Genomic DNA, 22,766 nt, shown 5'->3' with positions numbered 1-22,766 from the left:
CCTGCCAAATTAAATTAGCAAGCAGTTAGTTAATACAAATGAGTACTTTTGACGTAGGCGCTATCTATTATAATCCGACAGCAGATATAAATGCGGCCGAAAAGTGAACTAAAGCAAGCCGCCATCTTTGAACATCATTTTTGATTAGGTGTATTTATAAATGTTACCTGTTAAATGAAATTTCCCGAAATGCATGAAAAAGTATTTATTATAATTACCTCAGCCTTCGATTGTTAACACGAAATAATTCAAAATTTATTAAATCATGTCAGGGTATGATATACACTCTTTTGCAAAAAAAGCGGGCACCTATGCGATATCTTAGTTTTAAGGACTTTATGTGTGTTTCAAAGGGTTTTAATGATTGTAGTATGTTTCTAGCATCAAAAAGGTTAGCCAAGCATGCGTGAGAGTGTATTCTAAATTTGAATATTTTAAAATTGCTAAAAAAATGGTAAACCTTGTTTTGGACTAATCGCTGGCAGAATGTTCGTCGGTGTTTTGAAAATTTTTTAGTCCTTAAAACTAAGATTTCGCATAGGTGCCCGCTTTTTTTGCAAAAGAGTCTATTTTAAGTCAGTGACTGAAATAAAAATATTTTTTAATAAAATCAATATTGTTTTACTGTGACCAAATCAGTTCATGTTTTACGTAGAGTTGGGTATGATTTTTACACGACTGGCCTTACTGGATGTTTTCGTGTTAACAATCGAAGGCTGAGGTAATTATAATAAATACTTTTTTCATGCATTTCGGGAAATTTCATTTAACAGGTAACATTTATAAATACACCTAATCAAAAATGATGTTCAAAGATGGCGGCTTGCTTTAGTTCACTTTTCGGCCGCATTTATATCAGCTGTCGGATTATAATAGATAGCGCCTACGTCAAAAGTACTCATTTGTATTAACTGACAGCTTGCTAATTTAATTTGGCAGGGCGTAAAAACTCATTTTTTTAATATCTTTTTATCCAGGAAATCTTTGTGGCCCAAAATTTTATTCTGGAGGGTAGCAATTAGGTAGCAACTCTGGGTGAAAAAAAAACTCAATACTTTTGCGCCGTTTCTTCACACTGGGAAAAGTGACAGCCATCCTGATATCAGAATGGCTGTCACCTTTGGATGCTGAATATCTTCAAAACCACGAGGGTAGCAATTGGTAGCAACTAATGGTAGCTGGTAGCAATTAGGTAGCAACTCTCTATATGTATTTCGAGAGGATCGGAGAATTGTGACGGCGCTCCTGACGCTAACGTTACTTCGCTGCATATTCAATTAGCTGCATATCAAATGCTGAAGGGTTAGATAAGAGTCGGTAGACCAGCATTTCAGTTTAATTGGCACGCCCTTTCAGCCGTAATCAAAGGCAAAAGTTCTGAATTAACTTCAGGGTGGTAAAATGTATTCTTTGTTGAGGCGGTCGGCTCGTTTACTGATTAAAAGCGAATTTTTAAGTTGCATTGATTGCAGGATTTTTATTGTACTTTTTGCATGATTAATGAGTGCCCGAATTGTTTTAAGGTTTTATTGTCTGTCAATTAATTAAGTGGAATGTCGTGAATTTTATTCATATGAATTTTCGAAAAAATATAATTGTTCTTCCAAATAATTCGGTCGTTAAATTGGTTTCATAGAAAAGACTTACTGTATTCCCAAAAAGTAATTAGGTAATCTGGTCGTTCCTCCCCAAAAGGTATTTTTTACTTTTATCGACTATTCCTTCGTTCCTGGCCATAAACTCGGATTGGGGCATTAAAAACTTCGTGAGTGATTAAAAGTTACCCTATTCAATATTCCTTATCACCTAGGAAATGGAACTTTTCTTCCGTTAAACATAATTGGTTCTTTGAACTGCAGTGCCATGCCAAGGGTGTTCAGCTTAATTCCAGCCTAGTTTCCAACGAAACCTTGCCAACTGCAGCATTAAGTAGTAAATTGCCTTTTTCCAGACTATGTTAGGGAATTACTTGGCTTGTATTTTAGGTCATTTGGGAAAAGTATGTGCGGTTATTTTTCTCATTTCAAAATTCGAAAAAACGTTTAAATATACGCTGGAAACAGCGTTTGAGCTGTTTACATGTTAGCACAAAAAATATTTCCGCTCATACAAAGTTTACAAACATATTGAAGTTTCTTCTAAATCTGGTTTTATTAAAGACAGTTGACCTTTAGCTAACGTTCTCGAAGATCAACCAAATTAGATTTCGCCGTAATGAAACATTATATAACAATGTCTATTTATCAGGGCTTAGATCGTTTGTCCTTCTGTCCATGTAATTGCCTCATCTATCTATCTTTACATCTGATTTATCGACGTTTAATTTGTTTTCTATATGACTTGAAAAAAAAAAATGCGTTTACAGATGGCATATAACGATTGTCAGGAAATTTTACTGTACACGAAACTTCCACCTTTTTTATTAAGTCAAAGGAATGAAAATATCTCGACAAACGTTATTGAAATCTGCTTCGAAACACTTTTTATTCAAAGCGTTTATTGGAAGTTATTGGGATGAATAAACTTTGGTATTGTCTAGCTATTATTGGAAAAGGTTCTGTACAGAAGTTGGTTTAATTAGTTATCCCCTAACGAAGGAATTTCCAACTGTAAAGACCCTCAATTAATGTGTATAGGGTCTGTATAATATTGTTGCTTGTTAGGCCAAATGTCGATTAGCTGAATTTTTGCGCCATTTCAAACGAGTCTTGGGGTAGACTGCGGAGTCTGCTTAAAGACACTACCTCTAGAAAAATACTAACACTAACATTATATTAAGTATTTTATTTTTGTATTTGTATATTATGCAATTGTTGTTTGAATTAAAAGTTGGTTGAATTGTATGAATATTTCATTTTGAAAATGTAAGAAATAATTAAAAACTTATTTGTTTCAGGTAAATATATTTTTCATCCTTTTCATCGAGACACGGTAAAGTAACATCGTATTATTTTATCAGGAAAACTGAATTTCGAATGATTAAGTTTTGTACCGTTCATTTTAAATTGCGGAGTTGAGACGTTAAAATAATTTCGCATGTGCTACAGGCAAATTGACAAGTTTATAATTATTCTGGTTGTCACAAGAAGGCTTATTGAATAATGTGTTCATACATGACATCTTGCTTTTGTACCACCGACTAGTGGGAACAAATCCTATTAAATATAAAAGAGGACATGGCAAATCAACAATTCATCAGGAATGACTAAAAACAACAGAGAACTTTATTATTCTTCTCAATAAAGTGTTTCTCTATTTGACAAACTGTTTCCCAGTTAATTTGCTTTTGATCTCCAGTTCTCTTTGTGAACGCTTCTGAACTGTTCGGAATGTGGCTAATATTTACTTTGTTCTTTTATAGAATACAATTTTGCGAACTGAATATTTTTTGCTAATTGGAAGATTTTGCTTCGGGGAGGTATATGAAAACCAATAGGCTGTCCTTTTTAAAATGTAATGGAATTTTAATAAATGATTACAAAAACTGAATATCATTCGAGGTATGTCTTTGAGCTCAATATTTCTGAGGTATTCGGTGCCATGGTCAATAATTTATTTTACTCAAAAAGTTAGGTTATAAACCTCTTCTGTCATTCTGATTCCAAAGAGGCTGCGAACTTTATTATCTAAAGTGGCAGAGCTTAACTGAGGGTTAGAAATTAAGGGACATTTGCTGGTACCTCTTAAATCATGGTCTTATCTCCTCGGAGCTCCATAAGTATTCCCGTATTTTTTAACGGAATTTCTCTTGGGTGTGGATCTAATTCCGTTGCCTTCATTGCCTGCATATAAAATGTTGGCCATGTCTTTTTTGAATTTCGAATTTGGCGTGTGCATTTTATTCTGCGTCTTTAGCATACTTTACGATCCTGATACTAATTGAAAACAGCTGTGACAAAAGAGACAAACAAAAGACTGAAAAAGTAAACAGGAAGTATTTTGTAATTGAATATCAATTGACCTAAGTTTGCTCAGTGTTTGTGTTATATTGTCACTGATTGGAAATACATGCACTAATATGTGTTACTTACCTCTAGTTTAATATCGTTTTGTTGGTTGAGTACTACCGTAGCTTTCAATGCTATAATAAATCACAGGAGATATACCTCTGACGACTGACGTCATCTCCATAATTCCGCAGAAAAAAAGGAAAAATAAAATTGTCGTTGGCCGTCCCCTGAACATAATCCCTTTATCCTTTCATATGACACCCATGGGAAGTGACGGGAGATTTATCTGTAACCGGAACCACACGACGTGGTCACGTGACATAATATTTAGGAGTGGTAACACCTTTTTGGTCGACCTTTTTTGCAGGCTGGCAATGGCAATGCTACATGTTTTTTCTTTATTGTTTAAAATAAGAACATGTTACATTAACCCCTTGTGTGCCGATGCGCGGATTCACGCGAGACACAATTGATTTTCTATTGTTCTCTAATTAGTGGCATTCAAGCAATTAATGTAAGTAAATAGTAAATAAAAAAAGGGTAAGCAGAGCAAGATTTTTTGTATCACTATATTCATAGATAAGAACGTTATTTAAGATCAGCAAAAGTACGTTCATATATACAACAAAGTCTAATTTCATCTTCACCGAAGCCAATAAGTATAAATGTGATTGGACGTGTCCATAAAGTGTTGACCTAACGTATGAAGAGCAATCATAGCTCTGATTAGATTGCTCCACTCATATTTGTTTAGGTTATGTTTGAACAGTTCGGTTCAGAAGATTCACACATTGGCAGACAGGGTTCGACTGGTTTTGCCTTTGAGTGTCTTGCTATATTGAAAAGGAAGCTGGAAGTTGGTTAACTAAGTCACATCATATACACACACGTTGGAGCTCTCGCTCACTTTCTTGACCGACAGTTTGATCGAGATATAAGAATTAAATCACTCATCATCAGTATGGAGATGAATCGTAGTGCTAGATTACAACGACCAGCTATCCAACCGATATAAAGTAAACTAAAAAGTTTGATTGAATTTACGATGCGTCTGCAAAGTAAATTGTCAACCAACCATCGGGTCTACAGATAGGGTCCGAGCAAAAGCGGTCTTCAATAATTATTTGTGTTTCGCCCATCAATAAACTTCCACTTAATAGCAACATTTACAAACTAATCTGCCCTAAGAGCTCGTTATTACCAGCCCTACAGAACCCGTTAACAGCATCATTCGCAAATAATTCTAAATATTTGCTTGAACTGTTCGCAGTTTGTGTAAAACTGTTGAATTTTGTATAAGTAGGCCGCAAGCCTCGGGGAAGCCGCGGAGAGCTCGGCTTTGCTTCTTTCTTACTTACTTCTTAGGTGCGGTTTTACAGTCACAGTCCGCTGGTAACCTAATTATTATTGTCTCACTGAATTGGGAAATAAATTGTCTTGATCAGTAGATGTTTTTTTTTTCCTTTAGATGCTGGTTAATACTGGGTTGATCGTTTTGACCTTGAGAGTGACTGAAAAGGGAAATTTCAGATTTGGCGCTAGGCATTTTTTATTATCTAAGAAAATGAGTTCAAGATCACATTTTACTCAAAACAACTGCAGATATCCCCTCAGAATGTAAAAAGGAACACCGTAGCCTTCTCTATAAAGCAGGGTTAACATTATTATGGTATTTCCCTGAAGGTATGGCGTCTATGGCGAGCAGTGCTTCTCCGGTTGCCATGGTGATATCCGTCCACGCTCCTCTCTGGCGCCGTCCTTTATATTCCATTTGACATATGATGCTTCCCATGCCTGACAAAAGCTATTATATCCGATGTATTTATTTGGAAAATTACGACGGTAGAAGCTTTTGTGAGTACTCGTTATAAGGAAGGTTTTTCAATGTATTTTTGTCTCGGTATACGACATATCAGGGCTTCTTTGAGAGTAAATGTATCAATGAACAATCACTCAAATGGTATAAAAGGGATCTCCAAATATCTTCCAGCTACTCTTTCTTGGCCCGTAATGGGTTTTGGTAATCTGGCTATCACTCTGGAGACAAGCGTTGGTGGTATTGTATTCAGCCATCTATTGTCACGTCAGTATCTTAAGTAATTACATGTGGTAGGTGTGATCTATTGTTTGTTATTTGACCTTTATACATTAAGATAAAAATATACTCGGGAATATTCACAAGGGACATAAAATCGTGCCAATCCCTAATGAGGCCATTCGAAAGAGCAGATTTTAACATTACAATTGAAATGACACCATTAAAACTGCCTCGGTTTGTGTTAAAACTTCCACTCTTCCCAGCGTGCACTCTAAACGGTACACATTTATTATTCAAGAAGGTAACGCGAGGAATAGTCTGAAAAGCGCCGGCTGCTCTAAACATAATCTAAGTTTGTGCGGCTCACTAATCTCTGGCACAATGTAACACCTGGCCTGGCACGCGTTTGCTGCTTAATTAGACGAGGTGCACTCATGCCACGCGCTAGGATTACAGGCTGTTGATGCCATTATATGTGCAAACAATGTTGGGCCAAAGATTACGAGTTTTATGGGAGCGTGAGCGCGAGCGAGTAACTCAATCTCGCTAGGGTTTGCAACAAGATCAATATGATTCTTGTTCCTCTTTGTTGAAGGCTGATTACAAGTTTGATTTCCTCTCTCTGATCTGGTTTCCACCCAAGTGTTGATTCTACCTCTATGCAACATTTCTATGCCAAGCCATTCTCTAATCCCGGTAGTAACACTGAACGTGATCTTCTAGTCAAATGCGTCGAATAATTTGATTTTGCCTTCAAATGCGATCAAATCTTGAAGTCAAATCCATTGTTATCAGTTGGGTCTGAAAAAGGTTCGACAGATCACCTGCAGAATGGCTTAGGTTACAAGACGTGGGTCAATCAGATCTCTTGGATTACGTCGGCCCAATCGGATCATTTCTGCAACTCCTCTGTTTTTGCCGACGCAGTTACAAATTAGACCAGAGACTTTCGTCATTGAAACAATAGTTATCTCAGATATCAGATATTTCGTTCTATTGTGTGTCGACAATAGATGCTCTAATGGAAATGATTCTCGTAATTTGTTCTCTTAGCTTGTTAAAACGACGTTGTTTTCAGAAATATTTCATTATTATGATAATTGTTGGCGGTTTTAGGGCATCGTGTAAATAGGAGCGTTCTCATTATTTCTTGTGTTTTGTTCATAATGTTTTGGTTTAATTCTTGCGTCTTAGTGGTAACATTAATGTTTATTTTTTAATGTTGCTTACGTACAAAGTCACCGAGTCGCTTAGTATGGAAAATTACTTATTGCTGAAAAATATTTTAATGAAAACATTTCCTCAGTGCTTGATAATGTGTACATGCATGCTCGTTAAACCTGTTATGTACCTGTAAGATAATGCTCAAGTAATTTCATTACATAACCTCGTGAGCAGTTGACACGAACTGTAATTCATACAATGGCTATATTCTCATGTAAATATTTCTCGAAGCTGGGTCTATGGTACTTGAAGGCTACGAGACAAACCTATGGCTAAAACTAGGTATTATTGTACTGAAACACCATAGTATTAATAGCATTTCATGTCGCTCATTCGTGACCGGATGAATTCATTATGTGGGTACCAGTCGCAATTGTTATGCTGAAAGATGCGTGTCGTGAAGATACAAGTTAATATGCTATTTTGTTCAGCATTTGTTGAAATGTGAAACGGTAATGCAAGAAATTTTTTTCAGTATTTTTAATACAATATTACAATTATTAATTTTATAAGTTAAGTCATATGGGGCAGAAGGAAATGGATATATCAAGTGTACCTACTATAAAATAGTAACGCAGATGAGCAATGATGAGAGAGATACTCATCATTGCTCATCAGTAAAGTTTGAAGAAAATTATTTCCATCCATGACACTGGATATCTTCAGAGGCAGCTTATTGTTGATTTTCGCATTATTATTCGTAGTATAAGAGTAAATAAGTATATGTGGATGGATACACCCACATACATTTATGTACCTATCTGCCTATAGGTACCTACGTATTAAGGTTGAGGCGTCTCTATGGTTTTACTTGGCGACATGTTTCTTGTTTACGAATCTGAATTTGGAGACGAACTTTTTTATAATTTTTCTGTGATACTGGTGGTTAGAACTTGTGTGATAGACCGATTGGAATATTTTAAATGAAAGAATAAGTACTTAAGTCAATGTTTAAAAGAAACAGCCTTCAATAAATATCTGGCTTCTTCCCACACGCTGTCGTTATGTAATATTTAAGTTTGCTTATTCTACACAAGATCCTGCTAATATTTCATGAATCTTTACAAGTTTGTAATAAAGTATGTAGTTTTACGGACTTCGCAACAATATTCTTAGTTTATTAAGCTTCGTTGAGGTTGCGTGTTTCTAAGGTCAAAAGACGGCCTGATTTTGGAAGTTAGTCGGAAAAGTTTTCAAAGACTGTTACCTAACTAGTACCTACCATTTTTGTTCTTTGGTGTTTAAGGTTCATCTACATATGTTACGCCTTTAAAACACGTCTTTACCTAGTGTATCATTTCCCGTCTCATAGATATTTGTGGATTGACAGGGGCGCCATCTGCCAGCAATGTATGAAAAGTGCATTTTTGATAGAAAAAGTAAAAAGACCAAACAAACCAAACCATCTAATACGATGTAAACACATGTACTTAGCAAGTTCTCGCTAAAAATAAAGCAGGATTAAGGTACTATCTTTTTCCTAATCGGCCTTCTACACGTTCGAACGATAAAATTCTCGCCCCATTTGCATATGCAGTACCCATAAGCCGGCGGTTTACGCCATCCCGATAGTATTTGCATGGCGAAGACATTTGACCCTCGTTTGTTTCACGAAGTAAGGAAGATGACCGGAGATGCTATAATGCAGGTAGGTCAGGCGCCTTCTTCTAGGTGAAAACGTACGGTGGGCATGACCAAATGGATCAGTAACGAGTGAACTAACCAGGTGTTCGAGTTCTTTGAGACATCTGTCAACGATCTTTGGTGTCACAAAAAATATCGAGACCAAAGGAGGCGTATAAGGGCGAAGACAGTAGTAGGTAATGTTCCTCGTCCACCGTATTTTGTCGCGTTACTATCTTAGGAGATTTTCCGTAATGGCATCTCCGCTAGTAATTTTGTTATCTGTGGTTAGTGCCCTAACAACAGACAAACACATACATACACATGACAAACCCATTGTTTCTTTATGACGAGCCCGGAAAATCGCCGAACCTACGGAGGTCAAGGTGTTCGGAAATGCCGAATCATCTAAAACAACATTCTACCGCAATTATTTTCGAGTTACAGTGAGCGTAATCGAGTTTTTGTTTTGCTGTTATTGCGAGTTTAAAAGTAGCCTGTTGCATATTATTATCGAATTGACAAAAGTTTGCTGGATTGATATGTACTTACTGAAAGTTAAATAATAGGAATCATAAATATTTTAAATCATTGTATCACTCTACGTTTCGCTGTAAGAGAACACGATTCTGGGGTAAGCTCGCTGTTATAATATAATCTGTATGTAATCTATGTGTCAAAATATATTTATTAGTGTCCGTAAAGCAAAACAAGAAAATTCTATGTAACTGACATTACTTCCTTTGACCCTCTTCAATCAATTTCAGAACTTTTATAGTGTTTTTTAAAGGTCACCGTTTTAATACTATATACTATGTACGAATTTTAAAATGACGGGTTTTCTTCCAAATCAAGTTGCAAGTTAAACACGAATTTATGTATATTCAGACTTGTTAGTCATTCCGTTCCGACTTGGAATCTGGTTGAAGCTCAAAGAGTTTGCATTTGAAATACATTTATTTAATCTTTATACGTTCATAAAATATGTAGTGGAATTTCTATGATCAAGTGAACAGCGATTCAATAAAATCTTCGTTCCTTTTACGAACTGTTTGATCATCGATTGCTCTTGGCGTTCCTATTTTTAGATACTTTCTTTCTTTTGTAGTCGCAAAGCACGAGATTTTTTCTTTTATTTCGTGGAAAGGTCGGCTTTTTTCATACACAATTTATTTCTTAGTAAATGTTTATTGATACGGAATATTATTTTGAATATCATGGTAGCTTTGTCTTTGGTATAAGAACGAGATACCACGTGAAACAAGTATTTATGTTTTACATTATTGAAATAAACTGTCGAACTGTCCTTCTAAACAAATATAAAGCAGGCATTGTGTTACGTGTGAACATTATTTAGAATAGTTAAATATAAGAAATATATATAACCTAGATTGTATTGTTAACCATGCCATAAAAAGTACAAGTTACAGACTTTTAACACGAAACAGAAATTTTTGTAGCCTTAGTAACACAATGTTTAGTACCCTGATTATTTATCAACGTTATTAACTTCACACTATGATCTCTGAACATATGACGTTATTACCTAACATCGAATTATCTACATACAACATAGCACGTTCAGCAACCACTGGATCTATTAAAAAAAAAATTGTCTTAGCTAATTCACTAAGGGAAGGCAGTAGGCTACTTTTTATCCGGTTCCGCCGAGTAGTTTCCACAGCGAGCGTCTGAAACTGCTAGTGGAAGCTAGAAACCGAATAATGACAATAAAAGCCTAGACAACTCCGCAACGATGAGATTAAATAACTAAATATTCTCCTATTCTAAATCAACAACCTGTACTATTTGTCTAATGGGCTAGGATCGTCTTTCTTCAGCAAATTGCCTACATAACAATAGACTTTGTCTATGTGGATCATCTTACTAGGATGAGCAGTTTTATTTATGGGAAAACTATGTTTTAGTTCATTGACTTTTGTGTGTTTGTTAGGTTTTGTGACAGAATATGGCTTGTCTTTGGCAGTTGTTACGTTTAGTTTGAGGACTAGTTTTAGAGCTGAGTTGAAGAGGTCAGATAGGCAGTCAATCCTTGTAAAATACTGGTACTCAGCTCCATCTGAATAGACTGGAAGCCGACCCCAACAAAGTTGGGAAAAGGCAAGGCAGTTGAGGAATTTGATCAGTAAAAAGTTACTGATAAGCCCTCAAAATATAACAATGCTCTGTTTACGAAACTTATATTATTTTATCTCTGTATTTGTAATACATTTATTTGTACAAAAACTTACTTAAGATACAGGAGATAGCTTTTTATAGCTTTCCAGTAATGCTCTCAAGAGATTTACTGGCCAGTAAACCGTAAACTCGGAACTATTTTAACTTTAATCCACTCAGTTGGATGTACTTCACATTCTTACTTGATGCTGTAGGTATCGGAAAAATGTTTACGACGTATGGGAACGTTCATGTAAGTAGGGGGTAGGACTTGTTTGTAATGAAGTGCAATTTTGTTTTACTGCCATATGTATTTTAAAATCGAATGGAGAATTTAATTCTGTTAGGAATTAATGTCTTGTTTAAAGAATTATCTGAAAGAGTACCTAATTACACATTGTTATTGAATATGGAACAGTTAGCCTATGTATTATTCTTATGTAAAAGATATGTTAGAATTGAATATATTAGGTACTGAAACGATCCAGCAAAATCGGTTGAACAGTTTTTTGCAAATAACCGACTGAGCCACTGAGCGAGCAGCCTCGAACGTAATACGTCTCTTTTATCTAAAAACTTCAATAACTTCATTCCTGACCAAGGAACACTGAAATCCAGAAATCCGGGTTTCCGTTACTCGGTTGCGTGTTACTAAAGGATTTTAACTTCAAGTCTAACTTTATAAAGTTTATCAAATAAATTGTACTGCAGACATTAAAATTCTAACTTTTAAATTGGTTTTCTGATATTGTCTTTTTCAGTTAACATCGTATCCTTTTAGTTCGAAGTGCCAGTTAGATTGGAACTTAGTGAAAGATAAATAAGAAGACAGAAGTTTTGTTTAATTGGAAATATTTGTTCTTACTTGTTATACAGTTTGTATCAGTAAGATATTATTGGTTTAAAAATTATTAGCTCTACAAAGATATAGCAAACAAGATACACGCAACATCACAGAAAAAAGCGATTAAGGTGATGATAAAAGTTGATTAAGTCCTAGTTAGAGCATTCAATTAACAAAAAGTAACCTTTGTGCCCTTTGATTTTGTGACCCATGTCAAAAAACATTTATGATATGTATGTATGAGTAAATTAGTAATCAATGACACTGATAAAGATTTCCCAAACTTCACATGTCAACTGCCAAATGTCGTTACATCAAAGTATGCCATCTTCTACTCATCCATTTTGCAGTTCAGCAATTCTCTTTACATCATTATCTTAGGATCAAAGACGCTAACATGATCCCTATTAATTAACAGAGCTCAATCAAGCGTGCGCGGGGACCCTGCTAATTGGTTTACGAAATAATTACATAAGTATAGGGTAATTGACACGATGTGTACACGGGATGTAAGCTCGGATTTCTTGGAAATTTAATTACCTATGTGTATGTGTGTGTACGCTAAATAATAAACACACTTTAATTATGTGAAATTTTTACTTAATGCAAACTTGGTTTTATCCAGTCCATAGAAGAATTCGCCAACACCCATTATTACATTTTGTTTTTGTTCTGAAATTCGTTCAGATCCCGAAATTATCTCAGGCATCATATGAACCACTTTTAATTATAATAAGGTGAATTTCGACCCAAAATTTAACCGACAATTAAAACTAATCCTATCATAGTCCTCTAGTTAATAACATATTCATCGAAAACATTAAAGTGTAAGTCTCACTAATGAATTTGTTCGCATAGTTTTATCAACTACCTAACTGAGAGAGGTGTACCAATTAGTCACACAAATTCTGTGTTAACATTCCGAAAGTAGGCTGTAAGTATGGGGAAGAAGATATTTTACCTTTGCCTGTATTAGGGAAAAGTCGAAATAGAAACGTTAGTGTTTTTTGAGAAGGGTTGTAATTGTTAGTGGGGTTTTTGTTAGGCGCAGGGATGTACTATCAGCAGAAAGAGCGTAGCATTTGTTGACGTAATGGAAATAATTTTTTATCTAAATTAGTTTTTGGACTGCGATTAATCAATCTTGTTTTCATTGATTTGTATTCTGAAAGGCTAGAAGTTGGCGTTCTTATTTATTCACAATATATTTACATTAATTGAAAATAAAATAAAATAAACTTATATATATATATACAACTTAAAACTAATAAAGTGCATCAAAAAATTGCTCCTCATAAGAAGCTAGAAGTTAAGTTTAAAAAAGTATCTTGTAGCTTATTATTATTTCTTCAGGCGCAAAAAGAATCAGAACATTTAAAATCTGAATAAATAGAAGATTGCCTAACCCTTTCAATAAAAAAACCGTCATGTAAATCTCGAAAATTCACTTACTCGTTAGAAACTCAAACACGTAGATAAGCCTGTATCACAAGGCTAGAAGCCCGTACTACATTGTGGTTCCGAGTCAAGTGGAACTACAACATAAACAGTGTTGCAGACCGCAGCCGTGTTTATGCGATAACTTGCTAGTGTGCTGACAATAGGCGCTGTAACCAAGTATAGTAGTAATAGTAACAAGAAAAAATTAAATAGGATCGTAGAATCTACGTATATGTACGGATATCGTAGTGTATTTATATTTTGTATAGGGTTTAAAAATCCGTTCAGGATCTCCAAAATACTCGTATGTAAATGCACGTTTGATTGAAGGAACGCTTTTGATCGCTATTTCATCTGATGGCAAACAATTATGTGGTTTAAGGAAGAGCATGCCTATCTAGGAGTAATTTATTTGTGATCTAAAGACTCCCGTAAAATACGTAGCAAACCAAGCAACGTAACCCTAGTCTGGTTATATCATCTGATCAAAGAGAACATATCGTCTTCGATTCTCTGCGCTTTCTCTGATTCTTTTGCTCATATCTTTTCCCCTTTATCTGTTTCCCAAACTCCTCGAAATCTTGCGAGACTTCTAAAATATACCTCTCCTAACTTTCCTTCCTTCGTAAAATATTTGTGTACAATATCTAAAGTAAATACAATGTTTTGATACAAAACCGCTGTAACACAAAGTTGGTCAGCAAACATTTGATGAAAAAACTTTGATATTGTCATGATTAGCGGGGGATAAAGTAATAACTAGTTTTCCTCGCGTTTATTAAAACTACGAGGGACTGCAGGGACCGGGCAGTCGAGCACTCCTTGACGTCTGCATTATATTTGGATTTTTATTTATTTTTTGTTTGATCTCGCTTGTCTGTTGAAATGAGCTTGGGGATCTAGTGCTGCCTTTAGTTTTGAAACTGTGGGGTATAAATAGTTATATGCTAGTGTTAATATTATATCATTATTTTCAGTAATATTCTTTGAGATGTTATTAATCCCGTAAATGTTATTGTATTCTAATGTACCTACTCGTAAGGGTATGGGTAACGCGCCGTTGTAATAACCGTTTAGTCATATGAAATATCGTAGGTATTCTAATATTTTAAAATGACTTGTGAAATATTTGCATACTAATGTAAATGAAGAGCATCTTTCTGTTTCCAGATAAAAACAAGACGTCTCTACCTAAAGATAGTAAAACCTCAAAGAAAAACCAAATTCAACCGGTTAAAATAGGACAAAGTAAAAGAGGTCGGTAAAGTTTTTCAAAATTCAACCTTCCTTGCCTGATGAATAACTTAATATCTTTGTTTAAACCCGTGCGGTCGTAAGTTTTCCTGTCCAAATATTTGAGGTAGTCAATTTTGCTAACTATGCAGTTAAAACATTACCTAGGCATACTATTGAGCCATAAAGGCCCCGTAATAGTTCTTTCACAAACATTCCGAGGGGTGTAGTCGAAAGTTCTAGATATGCCACAGTGTAGGCGGTTCAGAAAAGAAACTTGCTTCAGAATAACAAGTACAAGTAAATTATAGAAAACAGTATTGGGAAATCAAATGACCAATCCCATCGTGGGGTTGATGTGGAAGGAAGTGACAGACGTATGCCTTCTAGAGTCTTGTATGTTCGAGGGTCGCGTTAACTTTTTCGAAGAATCTTATGCATAAAAATATTATCACTTATTTTTAATAAAAGGTTGACAATAAAAGCCATTGGTGACTAATTGGCATGTGTTGTTCAATGTTTTTTTGTTTTAATGTCTGCTGCAAACTATCTAAGAGTATTAACCAATGCATGTTTTCTTTCAGCCTTAATTACTTCTTATTAATACATGTGTGTGTAAGTAACTTGATCACATATTTTTGTAGCCTTCAGTTTCTTATAATTAGTGCGGTGTGCCACGGAGTTCCATAAAGACCAACCACTCGCGATTCTCTTTTATTTTTTATAGATATAGGTGCCGTTAAATTAAACGAATGGTACCACTGTTTATTGTTTGCTACACTACAAAACTTTTATTGTGTGTTATTCACAAAATGGATTGTTGTTTCTTTTATTGTTAGTTTCGAAGGACGTACCTACATACTCACTTACATATATGGAAGTCAATTTGTATCTAAAGTGTGCGTGAGCTAGACGGATACACTACAGGCCTTACTGTAGTGTTATAGTTAACATTAAAATTAACAAAAGTAGGGGACAGAGATTTCATATGACAATATCCATTAAAAAGGTTACAATACTACGCCTTTTGCGTTTTATCGGCCCTATTACTGCGATTGCGGCTTCAACTAGAGAAGGTACACTCATACAGGGACGAGAGTGACTATTGTTTTAAACCGGCCATACGGTTCAGCCAATTACCGGACAAGATTGACCCGGGTCGGATATAAACAGGGCTGTTACTGGAATCGGCATAATCAAAGTGTCATATTTTATACGAAGCAGTATACTTGTGAAGTCGAGAGTAATGAGCCATTTCTAGTACTTTTAGGTTTATAGTCTGGAGTGAAGTGTTATCGTCCTCTGTTATTGTCTGATAATGTGAGACGTGAATATTATAGTTCTTCAGAGGTAGACAAAAGTCCTATTAAGGGTTTCCACCCACGTTTAATTTTACTTGTAACATAGTCATTTTGTTCTCTATGCTAATAACATAGCAGAAACAAAGGTCCTATCTATTATATTATCTATTGATTGACACCTACGCGCACTAAGACGTATTTTAGTGTGGGTGTACCCCGTTTAATGTATATTTGGGTTATCGAGGATGGTTATCGGTCAACGTACGTAAATATATTTTTGAAAAAAGTAAATTAAAGTTACTAATGAAGGCATTTGAAACCCCTTATCCTATTTCAACTATAATAAAAGCAGTTAACTCCTTTTCATTTGGGTTCATAAACCCACATTTTAATATGTCGTGCTAAGAAACAATAAAATGACGTACTTACTGAACCCTTTTACATAATATGAAGAGATTTCACCGCCATACCGCGTCTTGAGTACAGTTCCATGTTATTCTTCATATAAATTCCTGGTATAAAGTGATATGTACCTGTTTAATATCCCACCCACAGAGGAGGTTTATTAACTCCAATCTCTTGTATGAAGTTGGGATATTACACTTTCTCTTGTTTTTTTTTTTTGTAGAAGCTATGAAAGTCTTACTCAAAGTAAGAAGTTTCTGTAGTATTAATGGATCTAATGTGAGTGGACGTCGGACAGAGAAGTATGGAATAAGAACACATGCTGCGCCGTGTAAACCATTACAGGTTTATCTTTTAACCGAACGCGATATATAAGACACACACAGATAAAATATAGGGATACGGGAAGGAGAATGATGATGATTTATTGAAATATTGAAGAGTTGTCATAGATAAGAATATAGTTATAAAATTGTGCATTTTCTACTTAAGTTCGGACCCTTAATGGTGATTAAACAGGCTTTTCAACTAACACAATTTTCTTTCTCTCAACTGGTACGAAGAAATATTCACGGACTCAACCCATTTCATCTCAATCAAGCGTGAAGTAATTCCCGGAAAGCGACGCTTGCGACCTCAGAAGATGGCGCGCCGTGCTTTGAATATTCATGTACCACCAACACTTAACACCGTTGAGTACGCAAATTATTAAACAAATAATTATGATGGGTTGCTTATAAAGTATCTCAGGGAGCCTGTAATGTTGTGGGATGTAGGGTGATAGGTTCTGATTTCTATGTTTGTGTTGTTACTTTGAAAAATCTCAATAAATTATGTGTTATCTTGCGATTAGGCCACTTGTGAAGGCACGTGGCATATTTTTTTTACGAAAATACATTTATTTATCTGCTTTGTTTGTTAACATTTGTTCAGGAAGTGACAACGTAAATATAATTTCATTACATATGTTCTACCTATAGTATACTCTGTATACTACATAATATAGTGTGGAGTTGAAAAGGTTTTTATATATTATTTTATATAAAGAAATACTTTTTAACCCTTTCCTTTTATTCCCGTCTCAGTGTTATATTGTATTTTTCCGTGCTCTGAAAAATGCAAAAAATAATGTTGTTTTTCCTATGATGTTGAAATTGTGGCGATAGGCAGCTTTTCTAATGAATATTTATTATCAAACCGCTACACTCAAAACAAATCCTGTAAATAATTGTAATGACGTTGAATATGTATAAAGAATTAACGAGGCTGACGTCAGTCTAGTCAGGCTGAAAACTAAATGTGAAGTTTGTGGGCGAAAGCTTGGTATCAAGAATATTTAGTTCAATGAAAATATGTAGGTCCTGAAACATGTTTTAGAGGTACATATTTCGATAAATGAAAATGATGCATGCGTGTGGTATTTTTTATCACATGGATGAACTTAATAAGACCCAGAATAAACTGTCTACTTACGAAACCTTGTGTCATCTACCTATTTTGACCGGTTGATCAGTCTTGATTGGCCATTCCATATTGAAATCTCCCCGCATTAATTTGCAAACAAATACGTACTACTACCACAGTTTTAAATTCTGCCGCGATTTTAAACCAAGTAAGTACATAATGACCACCACTACCAGTGTCGGCGTTCCCGCAAACAATGTGCACGTTGCAGGAATTTACTGTTTAATTAAATTAATAAACTCCAAGAGCTCATATTCGCACGATATCGGCCACAGGAGCGTACAACAAGCTGTATGAAAACCGGCTTACATGTAGAGCCTACTTTGGGCAACTGAATTTTTTTAAGAGCGATTTTGTGTCATTATTTTTTAAAGTCTTTGTGCCAAACTAAACAGCATTAATTTTATTCGAGTTAATAGGACAGTAAAATACGATGCATTTCACGATTGGAGTGTTTTTTATTAAAAGTAGTTAGATACCTAAATCTTAAATATGGTTAACCTTTTCTTTGTTAAAATTAACCTACTACTGTAGAAGTTATATTCCTGTCTAAATTAATGCTGTTAAATTACTTTACCAACATGACAACGTGAATCAATCAGCCCCACATTCTCCCATCTCTTAGAAGTGTGATATAAACGTCTCACGCGCGTGACATCTTGCACATAACTGGGATGCTGGGCGCCGATCCATCTCGCCAGATGTTTGGCTTGAACGCGTCGTGCAGGACTTTATATACGAGTGTAGTATGCCAGCGATTTATATCACTTTGTGAGACTTATCGAAGAGTTTGTACGAGGACATCAAGGAAATAAGGACTTCTTTGAAAGTGGCTACTAAGTATGGCCATTGAAGTTTTGTATTCTAAAGTATTAAGACAGAAATGATGATGATTTTATGCCTAGATTGCCTACCTATTATCTAGGTCTTTCAAGTGTTCATATATAATCATTTAACTATTCTACACAAGTACATTTAAAGACAGATTTATACAAAAATTGAATTTGAAAATCATTGCGTCTATTACAATTTCAAAGATTGAATTGCTACTCCAAATACAGAAGAGCTCTTCCCAATTTGCGCGTCATAAATCACCCGAAAATGCTTTCTATATCTCTCCTTGACAGTTCAAAGCCAAACAAAAGTCTTTATTAATGAAACAGATGTTACGACGTTCACGAAGGAAAGACAAAATGATGGTGATGGTGTATTAGGAATTATTATGCAAACTTAAATATCGCATTTAGGCTCTAGACAGACGGACTGCATTTCAACTGCAGCAGTTCTATTGCAGTCGTGTCAACTGCATTCAAACTGCTGTTGAACTACAAAGGACCATGTGTCAAATTGGGCTCATTGTCCAACAGAGTTATAGCATATGCCGTTGTGAAGGTTTTTGTTTGTACTAAAATTGTTACTATGGACACTACCTTCAATTCCATGGCAAAAAAAAGATATGCACCTAAACAGGTTTTGTAGAAAAAGAATTGTTAGGAGTCGTAGTGCGCTTGGTTGTTCATGACATAAAACCTAATTCGCAGGATTTGATTATGATAGGATTATGGGACCACCTTCATCACCAGGTCAGGATCTGATGATGAAAACCCTGAGAAATCGAGGGCAACTTTCGAAAATTGTAGGCGTGCATAGGTTAAAAACTTGACAATGAGGTGTACGTTTGATAACACTATGCAACAGTGAAGGTTTGGAGCTGACCTGATGATGGAGACCGGAGAAGGTCGAGGGAACTCGACAACTGAATATGTAAACTACCTCGTGTTTGGGCTTATATTATTCGTATTGATGAGAACTTTCCACAAATGCGAATAGTGACAACTATGCTTGTCACTGAAAAGCCAAAAATAAAAAACTTTTTACAAAAAAATAAAACCGACTCCCAAAAACACTGAAAAGCAAAAAAAAAACTATTCTTAGGTGCATCGGCATAGAAGTCGGTGGCGTATAAACTCAGGAACATCCATAGGAGACATCAGGAGACTCCATCTCTAGCACAAAGAAGAAATCGTCCACGGACTGTCCACGCCGTGCTGTTGCGGTGCCGCTATACTGTGCCATGACCCTTACTGCTCGTGTCTAACAGGTAGACGCACAGTAGGAAGTTGTGCTCATATCATTTCAATAATATGGTATCTAGGGTTAGGCAGGCACACACAATTTAATCCACCGGCAGGATATTTAGACGACATTATTATTGGTATTGATTGAAATGTTAACAAAAATAATTTTAACTGTTAGCAGTTGTTTTATTTTTTATGTATACATTAAACCTGGAATTAAAACTAGATAAAGGTGTTCAATAACAAAACCTACAATGCCATAACAGCACTACTTTTTGCAGAATATTAGTTTATTTATGGTCGGAGAAAAATATTTATAGCAAAATAACCCAATGGATTCTTCGCAAAAATGAGTTTAAATCTTTATATTTAGTGCTTTACAAGTATATTCAAATTGGTCTCATCTCTGTTGGTGGGTGAGCCCAGGCTTCATACATTTTTGCCCATGGTCCTTTGCAGTTGGATTGAGCAGTTGAAATGCAGTCCGTCTGTCTAGAGCCTTAGAGTACACTATGCAGACTAAGCAGTCGGTCGACAGTTGCCCGATGGTTGCCGAAGAACTTGATTTTTATCAAAGTTTTTAGTCAGTCTGATACCGGCTAAATACCTGTTCCCGCCTGTTAATGTGCGTACTACTTTTCATCTTCATATTGATATTCGAGCCTAAAAAAACTATCGGCCAACTAAATATTTGTAATGTACTCTTGACAATACTAATAACGACCCAGTTTGAGAGGCTGCAAGAAAAAAGTCTTAAAAATAACACTTAAAACAAAAACCTCTATTTACATAAAAAGTATTTTATAAAAGCTATTTACGTTTTTCTAAAGTAGGTTATTAAATGGTTTCTATGTTAATGTTGCGATACCGTCTGGTCGTCGCTTCGTTTGCCAAAAACCTCTTGGGAATACTCCATTATGTAGTTTGAAATATGGTCACTGGCTTTTGAAATTGAATGAACAGTTGTTGAGAGATTAAAATGTAATCTTAAATGTAAATTAGGTTATTTCTTTTGAACGTTTGTAATATTTTATGTGATAAGAGTAAAGCAGTTTTTTATGTATTTATTTTATTTATTTACAAATTAAATTACTTGATGGTTTTTTGTAGGAATTTAAGAAAAATATTGATAAGATGCTGTCAAAATATTCTGTACTATAATACTTCAAAGATTATTCTTATTTAAATCAGCATACGTGCTATCTATTTTATCTCGCTTATCTTGAATACCTCTATCAATCTTAAAATGTGACATTGAATATGCATAAGTATAGGTCTTATTCATCTATATTTTATAATCAATTTTCCTCTCCATCTGTAATCTATAGCAATATTTTCTATAATAATTGTATAGAGATTTTTTCATGATCAATTGGTTTTGATATCGAAAACAGAGTTCGAAGCCCTTTGGGAATTCGATGCCGCAATCATCGGATGAATTACGACTCCAATCGGCTCACTTTTTTGTGTTTGCTATTGATTTGCATTTGTTTATTTTTGTGCTAGTGTGACCCAGTTAAAAATAACGTTGGCAAGAGTTATGTATAGTTTACGAATATGCTTGAACATTTGGAGATAAAATTATTGTCGACTGTTACTTTAAACAATTTCATGAAATTGGCAGAGATGTTTAGACCTGTCCTACCCCAAGATGCTATTAGGAGAATAATAAATGCCAACATGTTCAATTTGTAAAGTGGTGATGATGGCAACAAAACCCAGCTGTAGCTTGTTGTCTCGTAGACACAATAATGCTAGGATTACATTAACGCAGAGGCGGGGGCGGCCTAACATAACTGTGAACTGGCAAATGCGATGTTCTACATTAGCGTGCGAAGATTACTCCTACAGAATATGTTGTTCTCTCTTATAAGACCAAAACGTAGGAATATTATCACGTCAAATCCTTTGATACGAGCGATTTATCAACAGCGACCCGTCCCAATAGTTCATAGTCATCCCCAAAAATAACACCGCTCTACCTTCATACTATAAGCACGAACATGAATATTCGCCGTAACTTCCCGGTGTAGCACCAGCATAAGAAGTAACTATAAAAAGTCTTGCTTGAGTTAATTAATAGCTACTTAGACAGACGCCTGTAACTTCTGGCTCGCAATATGGCGTGAGCGCTTAACTCGGATCAAATAGGCAGGAATTAACGACATTCCTAATAAATGGGATGCGACATGCGATGCAGTGAGAGGAAGTTTTTTTGCATATTCCGATAAATATTGTCTTACAATGCTGTCTAGTTTCTCGTTTATCGTCGTTCCTGATGACATTGTTGGAAGCTGAACTATTCTTTTATTCAGAATATTTTCATTATGAATGATGAGAAGTCGTACTCAAATATAATCTTTTATCTTATAAGTCTTCATGTCACGTTAAATTGTCAATTGGAAAAGGAAGTACTAATATAAATAATCCAATAGGGTGATTTGATTCTGAGATGGTCTTAACAATATTTTAGGAAGGATAAAATAAACAATGATTTGATAGAACCATATTCATTTTATATAGAAAGATAACTTTACTATCTTTATCAACTATATGTGCGTTCTGTGTATAAATACAAAAATGATGGTTTCCAAAGTCGATAGAAGTCGTTCGAAATGTTCGATTGCGAACGCACGTTAGCTGTTATAAAAATAAAAGAAAATCACAAGTTATTTTGGGAATATAACCATGTCACGCAATATTAGGTACGCATTATGAAATGTAGCCTTTAGTGGTAGTAACATGATTAATTATTATATCAATACATTAATCAACTCTGCTTATAGCAATTTACTGATGGAAATAGGTTTACCTAATTATAGACAACTGTAAGGCAACCTGTAATTGTATTGTAATTGAGTTTTTTATAATATAATCATCCCTGTATAATATTGCTACTGAAAATGCTACTCATCTCAAAAGTATCTACAACTTTCCTTGGAATTAAAATAAAAGAAGTACACATTAATCGTAAAAATGCTGCAAATC

At 35.1% G+C, this 22,766-nt stretch overlaps 1 protein-coding gene across 1 annotated transcript in view; it reads left to right on the top strand.

Annotated features, from left to right (window-relative positions):
• The first annotated feature begins 14,342 nt into the window (after positions 1–14,342).
• Positions 14,343–22,766, top strand: part of LOC124630620 (calcium uniporter protein, mitochondrial) — a 98,257-nt gene continuing 89,833 nt past the window's right edge. The window contains exons 1-2 of the mRNA XM_047164583.1: positions 14,343–14,346; positions 14,468–14,554. Coding sequence (XP_047020539.1) covers positions 14,343–14,346; positions 14,468–14,554 — 91 coding nt within the window. The remainder of the gene's footprint in view (positions 14,347–14,467; positions 14,555–22,766) is intronic.

Source organism: Helicoverpa zea, chromosome 5, assembly GCF_022581195.2.
Source record: "Helicoverpa zea isolate HzStark_Cry1AcR chromosome 5, ilHelZeax1.1, whole genome shotgun sequence".
Classification (NCBI taxonomy): Eukaryota; Metazoa; Arthropoda; class Insecta; order Lepidoptera; family Noctuidae; genus Helicoverpa; species Helicoverpa zea.
Note: the sequence above shows the minus strand (reverse complement) of the source record. Positions and strands in the feature narration are given on the sequence as shown.